The sequence below is a fragment of the Phyllobates terribilis genome, unplaced genomic scaffold, assembly GCF_046119375.1.
Source record: "Phyllobates terribilis strain yellow unplaced genomic scaffold, ASM4611937v1 Scaffold_8__6_contigs__length_399053987, whole genome shotgun sequence".
In the NCBI taxonomy this organism is placed as follows: Eukaryota; Metazoa; Chordata; class Amphibia; order Anura; family Dendrobatidae; genus Phyllobates; species Phyllobates terribilis.
The window spans coordinates 337402507-337419850 of record NW_027362768.1 but is presented as its reverse complement, the minus strand read 5'-3'; the positions used below and the strand labels follow the sequence as shown (position 1 = coordinate 337419850).

The following is a 17344-nucleotide window of genomic DNA, read 5'->3' as shown; positions in this document are numbered from 1 at the left end:
GGGGGCCCTTATACTGTATGGAGCAGCACCATGGGGGCCCATATACTGTGTGGAGCAGCACCAGGGGGAGGCCATATACTGTATGGAGCAGCATGGGAGCCCATATACAGTATGGAGCAGCATGGGAGCCCATATACTGTATGGAGCAGCATGGGAGCCCATATACTGTATGGAGCACCATGGGGGCCCATATACTGTATGGAGCAGCATGGGAGCCCATATACGGTATGGAGCAGCATGGGGGCCCATATACGGTATGGAGCAGCATGGGAGCCCATATACTGTATGGAGCAGCATGGGAGCTCATATGCTGTATGGAGCAACATGGGGGCCCATATACTGTATGGAGCAGCATTGGGGCCCATATACAGTATGGAGCAGCATGGGGGCCCACATACTGCATGGAGCAGCATGGGGGCCCATATACTGGATGGAGCAGCATCGGGGCCCATATACTGTATGGACCAGCATGGGGGCCATATACTGTATGGAGCAGCATGGGGGGCCATATACTATACTGTATGGAGCAGCATGGGGGGCCATATACTGTATTGAGCAGCACCATGGGGGCCCATATACTGTATGGAGCAGCACCATGGGGGCCCATATACTGTATGGATCAGCACCATGGGGGCCCATATACTGAATGGAGCAGCACCAGGGGGCCCCATATACTGTATGGAGAAGCATGGAGGCCCATATACTGTATGGAGAAGCATGGGGGCCCATATACTGTATGGAGCAGCATGGGGGCCCATATACTGTATGGAGCAGCATGGGGACCCATATACAGTATGGAGCAGCATGGGGACCCATATACTGTATGGAGCAGCATGGGGCCAATATACTGTATGGAGCAGCATGGGGCCAATATACTGAATGGAGGAGCAACATGGGGCCAATATACAGTATGGAGGAGCAACATGGGGCCAATATACTGTATGGAGGAGCAACATGGGGCCAATATACCGTATGGAGGAGCAACATGGGGCCAATATACTGTATGGAGGAGCAACATGGGGCCAATATACTGTATGGAGGAGCAACATGGCGCCCATATAATGTATGGAGCAGCATGGGGCCAATATACTGTATGGAGCAGCATGGGGGCCCATATACTGTATGGAGCAGCATGGGACCAATATACTGTATGGAGCAGCATGGGGCCAATATACTGAATGGAGCAGCATGGGGCCAATATACTGTATGGAGGATCAAAATGGGGCCAATATACTTTATGGAGCAGCAGCATGGGGCAAATATACTGTATGGAGCAGCATGGGGCCAATATACTGTATGGAGCAGCATCATGGGGCCCATATACTGTATGGAGCAACATTACATGGGGCCAATATACTGTATGGAGGATCAAAATGGGGCCAATATACTTTATGGAGCAGCAGCATGGGGCAAATATACTGTATGGAGCAACATGGGGCCAATATACTGTATGGAGCAGCATTACATGGAGCCAATATATACTATATGGAGCATCATGGGGCCAATATACTGCATGGAGCAACATGGGGCCCATATACTGTATGGAGCAGCATTACATGGGGCCAATATACTGTATGAAGCAGCATGGGGGCCAATATACTGTATGGAGCAGCATGGGGGCCCATATACTGTATGGATCAGCATGGGGGCCCATATACTGTATGGAGCAGCATGCGGGCCCATATACTGAATGGAGCAGCATGAGGGCCAATATACTGTATGGAGCAGCATGGGGCCAATATACTGTATGAAGCAGCATGGGGCCAATATAATGTATGAAGCGTGTGGAGGTATTTGTTCATTGTATGTGGTATTATCCGGTCACTATGTGGTGGTAATATATGATCTGGTCATGGTGTGACAGTATTATTCAGTCTCTATGTGGTCTGGTCATGGTGTAACAGTATTATTCAGTCATTATGTGGAGGTTATATGTGGTCTTGTCATGGTGCGACTGTATTAATTGATTGTATGTGGTATTCGGTCACTATGTGGTCTGGTCATAGTGTGGTGGTATTTGTTCCTTGTATGTGGTATTATTAGGTTACTGTGTGGTGGTAATATGTGGTCTGGTCACGGTGTGGCAGTAATTATCCCTTGTATGTGGTGGTATTGCTCTTGGTATAGTGGATTGTGTTGTGTATGGCGGCCATTTGTTCTCTCTGATATCAATAAGGGGAATATTCTTGATTTCCAATAGAGATTAAATACTTGGATCTTTAACCCCTCTCTGTTCTGTGACTATTACACAGTAGCAAATATGCACTTACAGGTGTTCTATGGTGAAAACAAATAATCACCTATCCTTTGGCCCTGTTCACACGTTCAGTATTTGGTCAGTATTTCACATCAGTATTTGTAAGCCAAAACCAGGAGTGGGTGATAAATGCAGAAGTGGTGACGTGTTTCTATTATACTTTTCCTCTGATTGTTCCACTTCTGGATTTGGTTTACAAATACTGATATAAAATACTGACCAAATACTGAACGTGTGAACGGGGCCAAAGGATAAGTGATAAGTTATTGATTAGTGGGGGTCTGACTGCTGGGACCCGCACCGATCTTCAGAATGTGGAGCTTTTATCCTCATTAGCATGGAGTGGCATGTGCGACTCGACCACTGATCCATTCATTATCTAAGGGGCTGTACTTGGCTTTTTCTGGAAGACCCCAAAGAGGATGAATGGAGCTGCGGTCAAATATCCCACCTGCCTCTCCATTTTAAAATGGGGATAAAAATTCCCCATTCTTCTGATCAGTGCCGTTTCCAATGCTCAGATTCCACTCATCTAACCTGTGGATCGGTGATGATTTGTTTTCATCAAAGAACCCTTTAATGCAAACTACCGTAATTCTGTGTACATCGCAGTTACAGTATGTGCACAGTAGATGTGCAGGAGCCGCCTGTGTTTTACAGTCGATGCTCCACTATAACGGGAATAATGGCTAACAGGTATTTGCATATAGATGTAGGGTGGGCAATTTTCCCTGTGGGCCCCAGACACCCCAGTCCGACCCTGATGATAATGCATGTAAACTGGCCATAGACCCTTACCCTTATCATGCAGGTCGTAGCTTATAGTTTTTTCACTCTTGGCTAAGATTCAGTTTGCTGTCCTTGCCCTGTATCTAAATACTCAGCATAAATAGGTGGTCTTATAGGTAGATCATGTCATAATGGGTCATATTTATCTACGGTCCCGATTTTTGAGGACTGTTGATCCTGGAAGAATTGGAGATGATTTAGGTTGAACATATGAGTTTACATAAGCCTTACCTACAAGAGAGTCCCTCCGTTTAGGGGCATTCTTTAATGAGAGTGTGGCAGGGGGTAAATATGCCATTGACTAATCTGTGATTTGGGAGCATATAGGTGAAATAAAGCATTGAAAATTATCAATACCAATTTGTGATTGTTTATGGATTACATTTTGTCCCCTGAGTTCTAGGGCTGTTGACTTTTCTAAGTAGCTTCATATACAATGATGCTTGATTTTTTGATGTCCTCAGAAATCTCCTTGCTTTCTGCCATGAAACACTCAGAAAAACGTGTTTTGAAAATTAGACTTTGATAGCTCCTTGTTCTTTAAATAAAACAGGTCGTCCACTCTCAACTGATTGTCATCCCATTGATTTGACACCACATTCTAATTTCACCTTCAAATTATCTGCTGATTCTAAAAGTTCATAGACAAGTGATAGTGGATCATTTTCCTCAATTAAAAAATGACTTACAAATTGTAATATTTTTCACTAATTTCCTTGATTTGGATCTCTTTATCTATCTTTAGGACTTGTGTGAAAATCTGTTGTACTTTTAGTTTAATTTTATGCAGAAATATTGAAGATTCTGACTGGTTCACCAACTTTAAAGATCTATTGACGGTAAAAGAATAAGGCATGATCTTTTTCTTTTGCTGCATTGAGGACATTGTGAAATACAGAATGACTTGATAATGGCATCTTGACTCCTCATCTTGACGAGATAATGCTTCGTCTGTTAATTTTTCTCATTTCCATCAACCGATAGAAAAGTGGCCTTGACTCCAAATTTTAGGTGTCTGGAGTGTAAAAAGACTCATCGAATTTTTTGGATTATAAGACGCATTTTTTTCGCCCTCAAATTTGAGAGGAAAAAGGGGGGTGCGTCACAGGATCAGGGTCACAGCAGCCAGGGTTGCTGCTTCAGGAGGTCGGTGACGGCAGGAGTGGGCTGATGCTGCAGGCCCCGTCCCCTGAGAAGATGTCGGCGGAGGTCCCCTCAACCGTACATATCTCTGCGGTGGGCTTCGGGAAAATGGCTGCCAGAGGCAGCGCATGCGCAGATTGAGAACTTGGGAGACAAGATCTAGCCTCTCAAGATATCAATCTGCGCATGCGCCGCCTCTGGTGGCTATTTTCCCGATGCCTACCAAAAGGAATATGTACGGGAGAGGGGACCTCCGCTCACCGCTGACTTCTTCTGAGAGGACCGAGACTGCAGCATTGCCCCACTCCCATCAATGCCGCCCTCCTGAATCAGCTACCCCTCTGAGAGGATGGGGCACGCAGCATCACCCCACTCTTGGTGCCGCCGCTGACCTCCTGAAGCAGTGACCCTGACTCCTGTCACCCCGCTCCACCACCGCCATCCCTATAAGCTACTGTTAAAACAAATTATAAGGCGCACCAATTTATTTAAATATTTTTTTTCCAATTTTCACCCCTAAAATTTGGGGTGGGTTTTATAATCCACAATATACAGTAGGTCATCGTGGAATGGAGTCAGATTGGCACTGGCAAGGATTGGCTCATAAAACCTAAAACCTGGCAGGACCTTATTCTATAGAGTAAAATCTAAAGTGCAGCCCTGTAATAATGACCCTGCAGATGTATATGAAGGATCGTTACCCGGTATTGCCACTGTCCCTGCCACCGTTTCATCTCTCTAAGATATCACCCCAATAAAATGCAGCATCTATCGGCTTTGTGGCGTCCTGCGGTGTCGGTGCGCAGTGTCACCTTTCAAGTTTAAATTGAATTTGGTGATAAATGAAGATGTGAGTGACTTTCTCATATATTATTCATCCCCCTGGTACATCTGTCACACGAGTGGCATTTATATTCAAATTATTGAGTGTCGCAAGAAAATGTAATCTTAAATGCTTTGTAGATTAAATTTCAAGACTGTATGTGTTCTGGGGGGGGATTGTAATTAGGTAACCTTGACACCGTGTGATTTATCGCGCCTTAGACAATCTCCTCTCGCAGCTTGTGAGGACAACTTCCACATTTTCGGATGAAATACGGTATAAAATGTTTGATTTTTGCACAATAGGACGTTCTCCTGGTGCACACAGTCAGAGCTCTAGGAGGTGACCATCCAGATAGGCAGTGATACATGGTCTTTTAGAGGGTTGGTCCTCCAAAAGTGAATTTATCAGCTCTCCTGCCATGTCTGATTTATATAACATGACAATTCCGGAGCATCATTTCTTTTGAGTCTCCATTGTTCCGTTCCTCTGTTATTACTCCTAGAAATCTATGAAAAAATTGAGAATTTAGTGCTCTCAGTTGGGGTCGTGTCACTACACACCCTTGCACGGTCCAATCAGTGCTGAGAGTTTCAGACTGTAATGGGACACACCCCCTTGACACTCAGTTATTGATTTTTTGTCATTTATTTGCAGCTTTTTTCAGGTGTGGCTTACATTTATCACTTTGTCTACAGTACAATTTTAATAATTTAAAGCTAGTTTTATTCACCAAAATTGCTTCAAAAAAACACTGCAAAAATGTTTGTTGCATTTGTAGTATTTTTCACTTTCTCATTGCTTTTTACCGGTGAAAAACAGCAGCAAAAATGCTGAAAGAATTGACATACTGAGGATATAAAAAACGCTGCAATTCTCAAACAAAAGAGCGTGTGCATAAGAATTCTGAAATCTCGTAACTTTTGCTGCTGGTATTGTATAAAGCTGCTTTTAATTTGCATAAAAAAAAGCAAAAAGCTGCATGCGAACATAGCCTAATAGTGGAAAAAATTGCATCTTTCTAAAGTGTTTAGACACTTTGAAAAGATACACTCTCGTATATACAGTACAGACCAAAAGTTTGGACACACCTTGTACATTCACACTGAAGGCATCAAAACTATGAATTAACACATGTGGAATTATATACTTAACAAAAAAGTGTGAAACAACTGAAAATATGTCTTATATTCTAGGTGCTTCAAAGTAGCCACCTTTTGCTTTGATGACTGCTTTGCACACTCTTGGCATTCTCTTGATGAGCTTCAAGAGTTAGTCACCGGAAATGGTTTTCACGTCACAGGTGTGCCCTGTCAGGTTTAATAAGTGGGATTTCTTGCCTTATAAATGGGGTTAGGACCATCAGTTGTGTTGTGCAGAAGTCAGGTGGATACACAGCTGATAGTCCTACTGAATAGACTGTTAGAATTTGTATTATGGAAAGAAAAAAGCAGCTAAGTAAAGAAAAACGAGTGGCCATCATTACTTTAAGAAATGAAGGTCAGTCAGTCCGAAAAATTGGGAAAACTTTGAATGTGTCCCCAAGTGCAGTTGCAAAAACCATCAAGCGCTACAAAGAAACTGGCTCATATGAGGACCGCCCCTGAAAGGAAGACCAAGAGTCACCTCTGCTTCTGAGGATAAGTTTATCCGAGTCACCAGCCTCAGAAATCGCAGGTTAACAGCAGCTCAGATTAGAGACCAGGTCAATGCCACACAGAGTTCTAGCAGCAGACACATCTCTTCAACAACTGTTAAGAGGAGACTTTGTGCAGCAGGCCTTCATGGTAAAATAGCTGCTAGGAAACCACTGCTAAGGACAGGCAACAAGCAGAAGAGACTTGTTTGGGCTAAAGAACACAAGGAATGGACATTAGACCAGTGGAAATCTGTGCTTTGGTCTGATGAGTCCAAATTTGAGATCTTTGGTTCCAACCACCGTGTCTTTGTGCGACGCAGAAAAGGTGAACGGATGGACTCTACATGCCTGGTTCCCACCGTGAAGCATGGAGGAGGAGGTGTGATGGTGTGGGGGTGCTTTTCTGGTGACACTGTTGGGGATTTATTCAAAATTGAAGGCATACTGAACCAGTATGGCTACCACACCATCTTGCAGCGGCATGCTATTCCATCCGGTTTGCGTTTAGTTGGACCATCATTTATTTTTCAATAGGACAATGACCCCAAACACACCTCCAGGCTGTGTAAGGGCTATTTGACCAAGAATGAGAGTGATGGGGTGCTACGCCAGATGACCTGGCCTCCACAGTCACCAGACCTGAACCCAATCGAGATGGTTTGGGGTGAGCTGGACTGCAGAGTGAAGGCAAAAGGGCCAACAAGTGCTAAGCATCTCTGGGAACTCCTTCAAGATTGTTGGAAGACCATTTCCGGTGACTACCTCTTGAAGCTCATCAAGAGAATGCCAAGAGTGTGCAAAGCAGTCATCAAAGCAAAAGGTGGCTACTTTGAAGAACCTGGAATATAAGACATATTTTCAGTTGTTTCACACTTTTTTGTTAAGTATATAATTCCACATGTGTTAATTCATAGTTTTGATGCCTTCAGTGTGAATGTACAATTTCCATAGTCAAGAAAATACAGAAAAATCTTTAAATGAGAAGGTGTGTCCAAACTTTTGGTCTGTACTGTATATATACTGTTCTTGCACAGGGGCCCTTTTCCATTTATGTCCACCAGGGGTCCTGACTCTGCCCCTAAAGACCCAAAACGACACATATTTTGGGTGGGACTTTGTAATATTAAAAAAAAGTAGAAAAAAAAACAGACACATTCTTTTTTATATTTCTTGCTAATTTTACCCAACAAGAATTAAAAGTACTAATAAAAAAAGGGATAAAACAAAGTTTCATGTATCCCCAAAAAAAGTTAAAAAACTTATTTGAGTAACTGAATGAAAGAAAAACTTTACAACAAATATATTACATGAATGTATTATACTAAATAAGCATTTAGGGCCTGGTCTTGTACTATGACATACTGACCATGCAGGAAGGGATAAGCAGTGTGACACCGCTTCTCTCCATAGAATTATCAGGTTCTATCATCAGAATGTAATGTTTACACTGTAACTGTCATTTCAGGAGAACTTGCAGCAGAATATCTGTGTTCCTCTAGCTCCTTCCACTTCCATCTCCATAGAATCTTATAAGTACCAACTGTCATCTCCTAGCTCAGTAATGGAAAATCTGTCTCCACTCAAGACAGATTTTATACAAAAAATAAAAATGAATGATCAGTCCCAGGAGGAGAAAGAAGCAGATTTCTCAGATGACAAAGTTTCTTATTGTATTATTGATTTATGAAAATAAATAAATAAAGGGAATCGGTCAGCAGGTTTTTGGTATGTAATCTGACAGCAGCATAATGTAGAGGCTCAGACCCTGATTCCAGCGATGTGTCGTTTACTAGGCAGTGTTTTTGTTTAAATAAAATCAGTGTTTTATCAGCAGGAGATTATCACTGCAGGACTAGATGTCTTTTGGTCCAACCACGCCCCCAACACTAACTGTCAGCCAATCAGATGTGTGGGCGGGGTTATACACAGCTCAGCATTCCAAGATCTGCAGCAGAGAAAACTGTGATTGTGTCACAACGGCTGCACCCAATAAAGTAAGTGATACATCACTGGAATCAGAGTCTCTGACCCTACATCATGCTGCTGTCAAAATTCCTGTTATTCTTGAAATCTACACTATTAGCCAGTTCAATGTGAAACTTCCATTGTCATGAATTATATGACTATTAGACTATGTATTTTATGTTTTGTGTCCGTTTCTTTTAATCTGAAGTATTGTAATATTTTCCCCACTTTTGACTTTTGAGGACCTCAAGATTTGGCCCCTGGGACTAACTTCTGCTGACATCTAATTATTTTACTTGACCTTTAAAGTCATAATATCTGTATCCACCGGTCCTCGGGTCTCTGGGAGAATTTGTACATTGATGGGTTTAAGAAAGAAAGCTTGCAGCATCCTCCCCAGTCCGTCTGTCATGTACAACCAACTTACCACTGATGTATTCAGACTTGACATGACAGGACTACGCAGCGCCATACACTTGTTGGAGGGCTGTTTACAAGCCGAAATCAGTAACAGAACTTCATCGGGATCTGTCGCCACCTTGACATCGGAAAGTCCTTTAGCCCAGGCGGACGAACTGACGAGCCACATGAAGGAGAAAACCACGGTAACAATAAAATCCTGGGAAAAACATAAAAATTACACACAATCAAAAAGATAAAAAATATATTCTACAGTATCAATGGCTATTGGTCTATATCACTTAAAATTTGATTGATGTATTATGGATTTCCAATGTGTCCGTAAAAAAGGTCCATTGGTAACCATAAGGGCGCACAAAGTTTTTCAAGGAGTCTTTTGGAGCAGGTCTGTGACGACACAGCATTTATTCTTAATTATGCCAGATGCATTTTCCATTAGGTCAAGAAACACAAGCCATTGTTCATAGGAGCCTGAACGTTGACTCTTGAATTGATGTTTGTTAAGTTGCTGAAGGTCTGCTGTTTACCTATTACATCAGCTCCTACAGTTTATTGTTCTGCTATCCTTGGGGGACAAATTGAACAATCGATGTTTGGTAATATGTTTACTACCCATTGTATAAGTCCATGCAGCTTGTTGTCCTGCAAACATTAAAAAACAAAGTATGAACCCTCGAACAATGAAAGATGAACTCCTGCCCCAATCCTGTGGAAAAATGCCTGAATAAGAGCTGTGAACTATAAAAGGGGAAACCCCCTCTGTTTCCAGGGATGAGCCCTGGTCCATGCGGTCTTTCTAAAGACAGCCGGGCCAGCGGACGAGAGCACCCACTGACCCTTGTGTCTCCACAAGGTCCTTTCTGAAAAACTCTTGAGAGACTCTTCATTTCTTCTCTAACACCACTTTGCTGGCCATATGTTCAGTCTAGTGGGAGTTTTTTTTCTGCTTCATGTTTTGTAAAAAGCTGGGTGGGAGAAAAAAAGTGCATGTCACTCCTCTGAAATGGCTCCTAATTAGAGATGAGCGTTGTTCTACTCGAACTGTTCGCCAATCTCAAATTCGAGCTGTTTTGGGCGGTGTTCGAGCCGTTCGGCGAACACGAACAATTTGAGAAAAATTCGGCTGTTCGAGGTTATGTTCGATAACTGTTCGTGCACCAAAATCATAACTGGATTTTTTCTCAGTAATGATGAAAATTAATGTTAATACGCAGTTTGAGTGTACAGCGGGGTGGGGGGAGGGGCAGGGGATGGATCTCTGCAGGAACAATGAAGATCTCCATTTTTTTTTCTCTTTCCCGCATTTACAGTGGGGAGGTGCAATCTGTCAGCCTATCAGCAGCGCACACACGGAGCGAAGTGCTTTTTTTCACACAAGCAAGGGCATGTGTCATTGGCAGTGTATGTCACATGTCCTTGCCCTATAAGACCAAGCCATTTTCCCCGTCGCCACCATTTTCTCACTGCTGCAGCTGCGTGTTAGACGGCACCGCTGTTGCTGTGTGCGCTATACCTTGTTAATTTCAAGCCAATTTTCGCACAAATCTACAGATAGCTTGGGAGTAGGGAATAGTTGTGATTGCAGTCCTTTTAAGGACTAGGTTACAGCATTTCCTACGACTTTTATCAGGCAGGTCTGTGCTCTTAAATAGATAGGTTGTGGGAGTAAAGACTAATTGTAATTGGAGTCCTTTTCAGGACTAGGTTACATCAGTTCCTATCAGTTTTTGCCAGGCAGGTCTGTGCCAGTGCTGTGCAAGTTTTTTTCACAGCATTTGGCTGAATCTAGCAAAGCTAATCCTTTTTGGCCTATTGCAGAGTGTGTTAGTCAGTGGAGTAGCCTATCTGTGTTGCAAGATATACCACCTGTGTATAGAATACCAATTTTTTTACTGCACCTAGTGAAGTAAAATCTTTTGGGCATAGCATCATTCTATTAGTCCATCTATACTGACCTCCATCAGGTTGCAAACTGAATATAATTTTTTTCTGCATCTAGCTCTGAAAAAATATTTGGCCTTCTAGCAGTGTGTCGGACTTTCTCTATTAGTCCATCTATACTGACCTCCATCAGGTTGCAAACTGAATATATTTTTTTCTGCATCTACCTCTGAAAAAATATTGGGCTTCTAGCTGTGTGTGGGACTTGTTGTATTAGTCCATCTATACTGACCTCCATCAGGTTGCAAACTGAATATATTTTTTTCTGCATCTACCTCTGAAAAAATATTGGGCTTCTAGCTGTGTGTGGGTCTTGTTCTATTAATCCATCTATACAGACCTCCATCAGGTTGCAAACTGAATATAATTTTTTTCTGCATCTACCTCTGAAAAAATATTGGGCTTCTAGCTGTGTGTGGGACTTGTTGTATTAGTCCATCTATACTGACCTCCATCAGGTTGCAAACTGAATATATTTTTTTCTGCATCTACCTCTGAAAAAATATTGGGCTTCTAGCTGTGTGTGGGACTTGTTGTATTAGTCCATCTATACTGACCTCCATCAGGTTGCAAATTGAATATAATTTTTTCTGCATCTAACCCAGCCAATAGTTTTGGCCTAATACCACAGTTTGGCCACTCAGCTCTGCTCGGTTACCATCCATTGTTTTTTTGTGCAAACAACTCCAGAGTTGTGAATTAGTTAACCACCAAAATGAGTGGAAAAAGGCCTGCTGCTGGTGGAAAGGGGAATAGGCGTGTTGGGAAGGGGAAAAAAGGTTGTGTCCGTGGGGTAGGTGTTAAAGCAACAGTAACATCTGCAGAAGAAAGACCATCTTCCAGCCAAACTAAAATGTCTACTTCTTTTAGCGGACAATGTGATAAGATCCCTTTCTTACGGCCACGCCAATCGCTACAAATTCCAGATGAGGCACAAAAACAGCAGGTGCTTCAACGGATATCAAGTGCTCCTTTAAGTGGGCTCTCCTCCACATCAACTTCAACATCACAAATACTCCAGTCCTCAAAGGTGTCACCCAAATCGCACTTGCTTCCTCACAGCTCCCAAATCTCCAGCTGCCCGTCTGAGTATGAGGTAGAACAGATGGTTGAGTCTGCAGAGCTGTTTACTCATACTATAGCCTGGGAATCAGAGGTCGACTCCAGCGCTTCTGTGAATCCAGACGAGGAAATGATCTGCACTGATGCCCAGAATCTTTATGAGTCGGATCCAGGACCAGACACAGAAGGTTCTGACCATAATGTAGACCCTCATTCCCAAACTGTAACTCCTGTTGGTGGAGACAATGAGGAAGACGATGATAAGACTCAAATACCTGATTGGAGCGACAACTTTAGTTTTTTGTCAGGGCAGGAACAGGTTGGCTCTGAGGACGACGGGTGTGATAACACACAGGGTGATGATGATGAGGTTGGAGATCCCACTTACTGTCAACCCACAGTCAGCCAAGAGATGAGGTCAGCAGAGGAGGTGGAGGAAGATGCTAGTGACGACGAGGTCAGGTTGCGCCTTCCTGGACAGAGACGTAGTACTGGAAGCACGTCAAGCACTGCATCCTCAAACACAACTCTGCCTCTCACCACAAGTCGTGGTGGCTCTTCAGGTCGCATGAGTGCTAAGCCTTGCATAGCCTGGGCATTTTTTCAGATCGATAAAGATGACCCAACTCGTGTTATCTGTAACATTTGTCAGCAAAAGCTAAGTAGAGGCCAAAAAATACATAGTTTGAGTACTTCATGCATGAACCGGCACATGGACATGAAGCATAAGTTGCAGTGGGAAGCTCAGTGTGCTACAATGAGGCCTAGCCGGCCGGGCCAACCACCGTCTGCCATATCTTGTGCATCCGCGGCCTCTTCATCCTCTGTGACTGGGGGGACAGCAGTCACACCTCTTTTGGGGCGCAGACCTGCCACCTCTTTACCCGCAACAGCCAGCGTGATTGGCAGGTCATCATTTTCTTTGGAGGTGGTAACACCAGCTGGTGTTGAGCGCTGTCCGACATCGATAGCACCACCTTTGGGTCAAGGCAACCAAACATGTCCGCCTGCATCTTCCTCACAGACCGGCAGTTTGCCGAGGACACCCTTATCAACCCCGTCTAAGCACAATAGCCAGCCCTCGGTCCCTCAGATGTGGACAAGTAAAAGACCATTTCCTCCTAGCCATGAGAAAGCTAAGAGGTTGAATTTCACCATCTGCAAGCTCTTGGCTACAGAAATGCTGCCTTTCCGCCTGGTGGACACAGAGGATTTTCGAGACCTTATGTCCGTCGCAGTGCCCCAGTACCAGATGCCCAGTCGGCACTACTTCTCAAAGAAAGGTGTGCCTGCGCTCCACCAGCATGTCGCACACAACATCACCGCTTCTTTGAGAAACTCTGTGTGTGACAGGGTGCATTTCACCACAGACACTTGGACGAGTAGGCATGGACAGGGGCGTTACATGTCGCTGACTGGGCACTGGGTAACTATGGTGACAGCAGGACAAGGGGCTGCTGTCCAAGTCTTGCCGTCCCCACGAGTTGTGCGTCAATCCTCTTTATGTCAAAGTTCCTCCACTGCTTCTGCCTCCTCAACCTCCTCTCGGTCTTCCACCTGCACCCAAAGCCTGTCTGGTCATGCCACAAGCTTTCTAACTGCGCAGAAGGGATCCTGCACACCTCCTTACTATGCTGGCAGTAGGGCTCAACGTCATCAGGCGGTTTTTACATTGAAATGTCTGGGAAATGTGAGTCACACAGCTGAGGAGTTGTGGTCAGCTCTGGAGAACCAATTTCATGAATGGTTGTCTCCACTGGACCTGAAACCAGGGAAGGCCGTGTGCGACAATGCTGCAAACCTGGGTGCGGCCCTTCGCCGGGGCAATGTCACACACGTGCCTTGTATGGCTCACGTGTTGAACCTGGTTGTCCAGCAATTTTTAGCCCACTATCCCAGACTAGATGGCCTTCTGCAGAGGGCACGGTCGCTGTGTGCTCACTTCCGCCGTTCGCATCCCGCAGCTCAGCGACTTACATCTCTACAGAAGTCGTTGGGCCTGCCACTTCACCGGCTAAAATGCGATGTGCCTACCGGTGGAATTCAACTCTGCACATGTTGCAGCGACTGTGGCAGCACCGACAAGCCCTGGTGCAATACGTTCTGACGTATAGCCTGGGCCAACGAGATTCAGAAGTGGGGCAAATCACGCTGGAGGAGTGGTCTCAGATCAGGGACCTATGCACCCTTCTGCACAGTTTTGAAATGGCGACGAAGATGTTTAGTGCTGACGATGCCATTATCAGCATGACTATTCCGGTGATTTACATGCTGGAGCACATGTTAAACAGAATTCGGAGTCAGGTGGTGGCACAAGAGGAGGTGGAGGAAGTAGAGGAGGAGGAGTTGTATGCGGAAGGGCTAACATCTGCAAGGTCCAGACGGTCGGCAGCACCAAGGCGGCAGGCATGTGAGGGTGGGGGAGATGGTTTTACCAGGGCGCATGGTAGCAGCCAAACTAGTGAGGAAGGTGCAGGAGCCCAGGAAGAAGTGGAGGACGAACTGATGGAAGACTCATCAGATGAGGGAGACCTTGATCACATTTCTGTTGTGCGAGGTTGGGGGGAGAGGACAGAGGAAGGAAGCATGATTGTTACCTCGCCACCAACACAACAGGGACTTGGTGCTCCTGGATGCGCAACACACATGAGTGCCTTCTTGCTGCACTACCTGCAACATGACCCTCGAATTGTGAGAATTAGAAATAATCCTGACTACTGGGTTGCCACACTGTTAGATCCCCGGTACAAAAGTAAATTTGCAGAAATTATTCCTGCCATAGAAAGGGATGCACGCATGCAGGAGTATCAGCAGAGACTGTTGCAGAATCTTACATGTGCTTTTCCACAAAATACCAGTGGTGCACGTAGTGAATCTCACAGTTCCAACTTGCCAACCGTGGGACCGTCAAGTGTTCAGCATTCAAACCGTAACAGAACCACAGTATCTGCTGGTAATGACGCGCCCCTGGGCCTGCTGTGTCGCGCAGCGTCTCGCGCACGGGGCTTACCCGGAACCGGATCAGGTGAAGGTTGTAGTCTCCGAGTGGCGGGGACCCGGTCCGTGCCCAGGGAGTCAAACTCAGTGTGTGGCAGTCTTGATAGATGTTATTTGAGTGTCGACTACGCCACCCGTTGATTTGCAGCTATGGAGCTGCCGCTGCAGGGCAGACCGCTGAGGCCGGTGTAGAATTGTGCAGCGTGATAGTATAACCCCCAACGGGAGGGGTATGGCCTCAGGGCAGCCGACGTGGAAGATGGGGGTAGCAGGAACCACTCAGAGACGGTGCGGTGTAATTCAGGGTCTTTACTGGTAACAACGATAGACCCTCCCGGAGTACTTGCTAGCGAACGGGGCCTGGTCAGTCCTTGAGCAGATGGGATCTCCCCTGGCCAGGCGGAGTTGTAGGCCTCCCAAACTGACTGTACTCTTCTGGCTACCTTGCTAGAAGCGGATATAAGTAGCCCACGTCCCTGAGTGTACCGTGTGGTGCTCACCCGTATGGCCGGTGACTCGGGGCCTTCTAATGGCTTCCGCTCCACGATGGCGGTGCTGGTCCCACGCGTGTGACCGTGCCTTCGGGCTTCTGCTGCTGGGTAAGAGTTAGTCCCCACAGCCTCGGACGCCGGGTCCGGTAAGAAAGCTTCTCAGTCAGGGTGAGCTCTGCAGCTGCCAGCCCCTGACTCGTAGTAGTATTGCTCCCACTGAGCTTCTGCTGTTTCTTCCTATGACTGTTTCTTGTCTCTACTCTCCTTGACTGACTAACCCTGCTTCAGCCCCGGGTTTTTATAGGGGAAGTTCTTCCCCTCCCAAGACTGGGCAGGAGGTGTGGCATGCACAGGATCCCTGACCAAAGGACCTCCCACCTGCTCTCAGACATAACATTACATTACTGTGGAAACCAGACCCCTGGGGTGCCACATTCCCCCCTAGTAAAATTTAGTACTCCGGGACTAAACACATTTTTGTAAACATAACAGAGTACAACCAAAACATTATAATAAAGAGACACATAACAATGGTCACGGCGTGTCCGCAACCGGGTGCAGTCTTTGAGGGAAAGCAAGGTGTCCATTTCACCAAAACAGGGAGACGTAACCAGGTAGGGGTCTGTCCTACCCCGAGTCCTTAACAGTCTCTAGTCCATCCTGGGTTACGCTCCAACTATGTACAAGGGATTCCCGGTAAATCCACCAAGGACTCCTACAAATAACTAGAAACACAAAATTATACACAAGCAACAATACACAGGTAAACATAAATAAAACAATTTATACACTTCAAATCCTCCAACGTGCGGGTAACTGGCCTCTAGTGGCCCTAGTGGACCTACGGAGCTGACTGTCTAGCCCTGAACTACAGGGTGTAGGAGCTGTCAAGGGTAAACTGGGCAGCTGTCTACCAGCTCTTTGGCTCACTAGGGATATGGCAGGCTCACTGCAAGCAGAGGGTTGATCCTCCTGGTCTGCTGGTGTGGGGTCTTCTGCCTCCTGGACCGGCTGTTCTTCCAGCTCTACCTGTTGCTCCGTAGGTGCTTGGGATGCTGGTTGGAGGAAGGTGAGTACGGGTACCACAACTGCACCATTGACTTGAGTCCAAGACCGAGGGAAGTCCCCGAGCACAGTACTAACCATATCTTCCCTTTCCTCTACGGGTCGATGGTCTTCTTGTTCCTCTTCAGGGTTCCTCAGTTGTTCGGGACACTTTTTCAGGTGGTCCCGGGATACAATGGCTGTGGTTTCCCCTCCGTCTTTACTGATGGTACAAACCTTCGGGTTCTCATGGCTTGAGGGCAGTACGGTGTACGGGTCCTTCTCCCACTGGTCGTCCAACTTGTGGAGCCGTCTCTTCCTCTTCAAGACCTGCTCTCCGGGTACCAGGGGAACAGCGGGAGCATACTGGTTGTAAGTTTTCTCTTGTCTTTCCCTAGCCTGACAGAGACTTCGCTCCACGCTCTCCTGTACTCTCCGGTACTGCTGCTGCCTCTCTGTGTCCCAGTCTGCTTCTGGTGAAGTGTCCTCGGGTGTCAGGACTCCCATTTCCAGGTCAACAGGTAACTTACCAGGTCTTGCCCTCATTAGGTAAGCCGGGGTACAGTTGGTGGAACCTACCGGGATGTGGTTGTATAGGTCCACTAGATCGGGCAGCTTCTCAGGCCACAGACTGCGTTCTTCCAGGGGCAACGTTTTCAGGAGATCCATTACCACCTGGTTCATTTTCTCACAAAGTCCATTAGTTTGCGGATGATAGGGTGTCGTCCTTATCTTCCGGCAGCCATACAGAGTGCAGAATTCTTGGAAGACCT

The 17344-nt window shown here is 45.8% G+C and overlaps 1 protein-coding gene across 2 annotated transcripts in view; it reads right to left on the bottom strand.

Annotated features, from left to right (window-relative positions):
• Positions 1–17344, bottom strand: part of SYNPR (synaptoporin) — a 342730-nt gene that overhangs the window by 10136 nt on the left and 315250 nt on the right. For both annotated transcript variants that reach the window (XM_073644666.1, XM_073644667.1), the window contains one exon: positions 9044–9235. In XM_073644666.1, coding sequence (XP_073500767.1) covers positions 9044–9235 — 192 coding nt within the window. The remainder of the gene's footprint in view (positions 1–9043; positions 9236–17344) is intronic.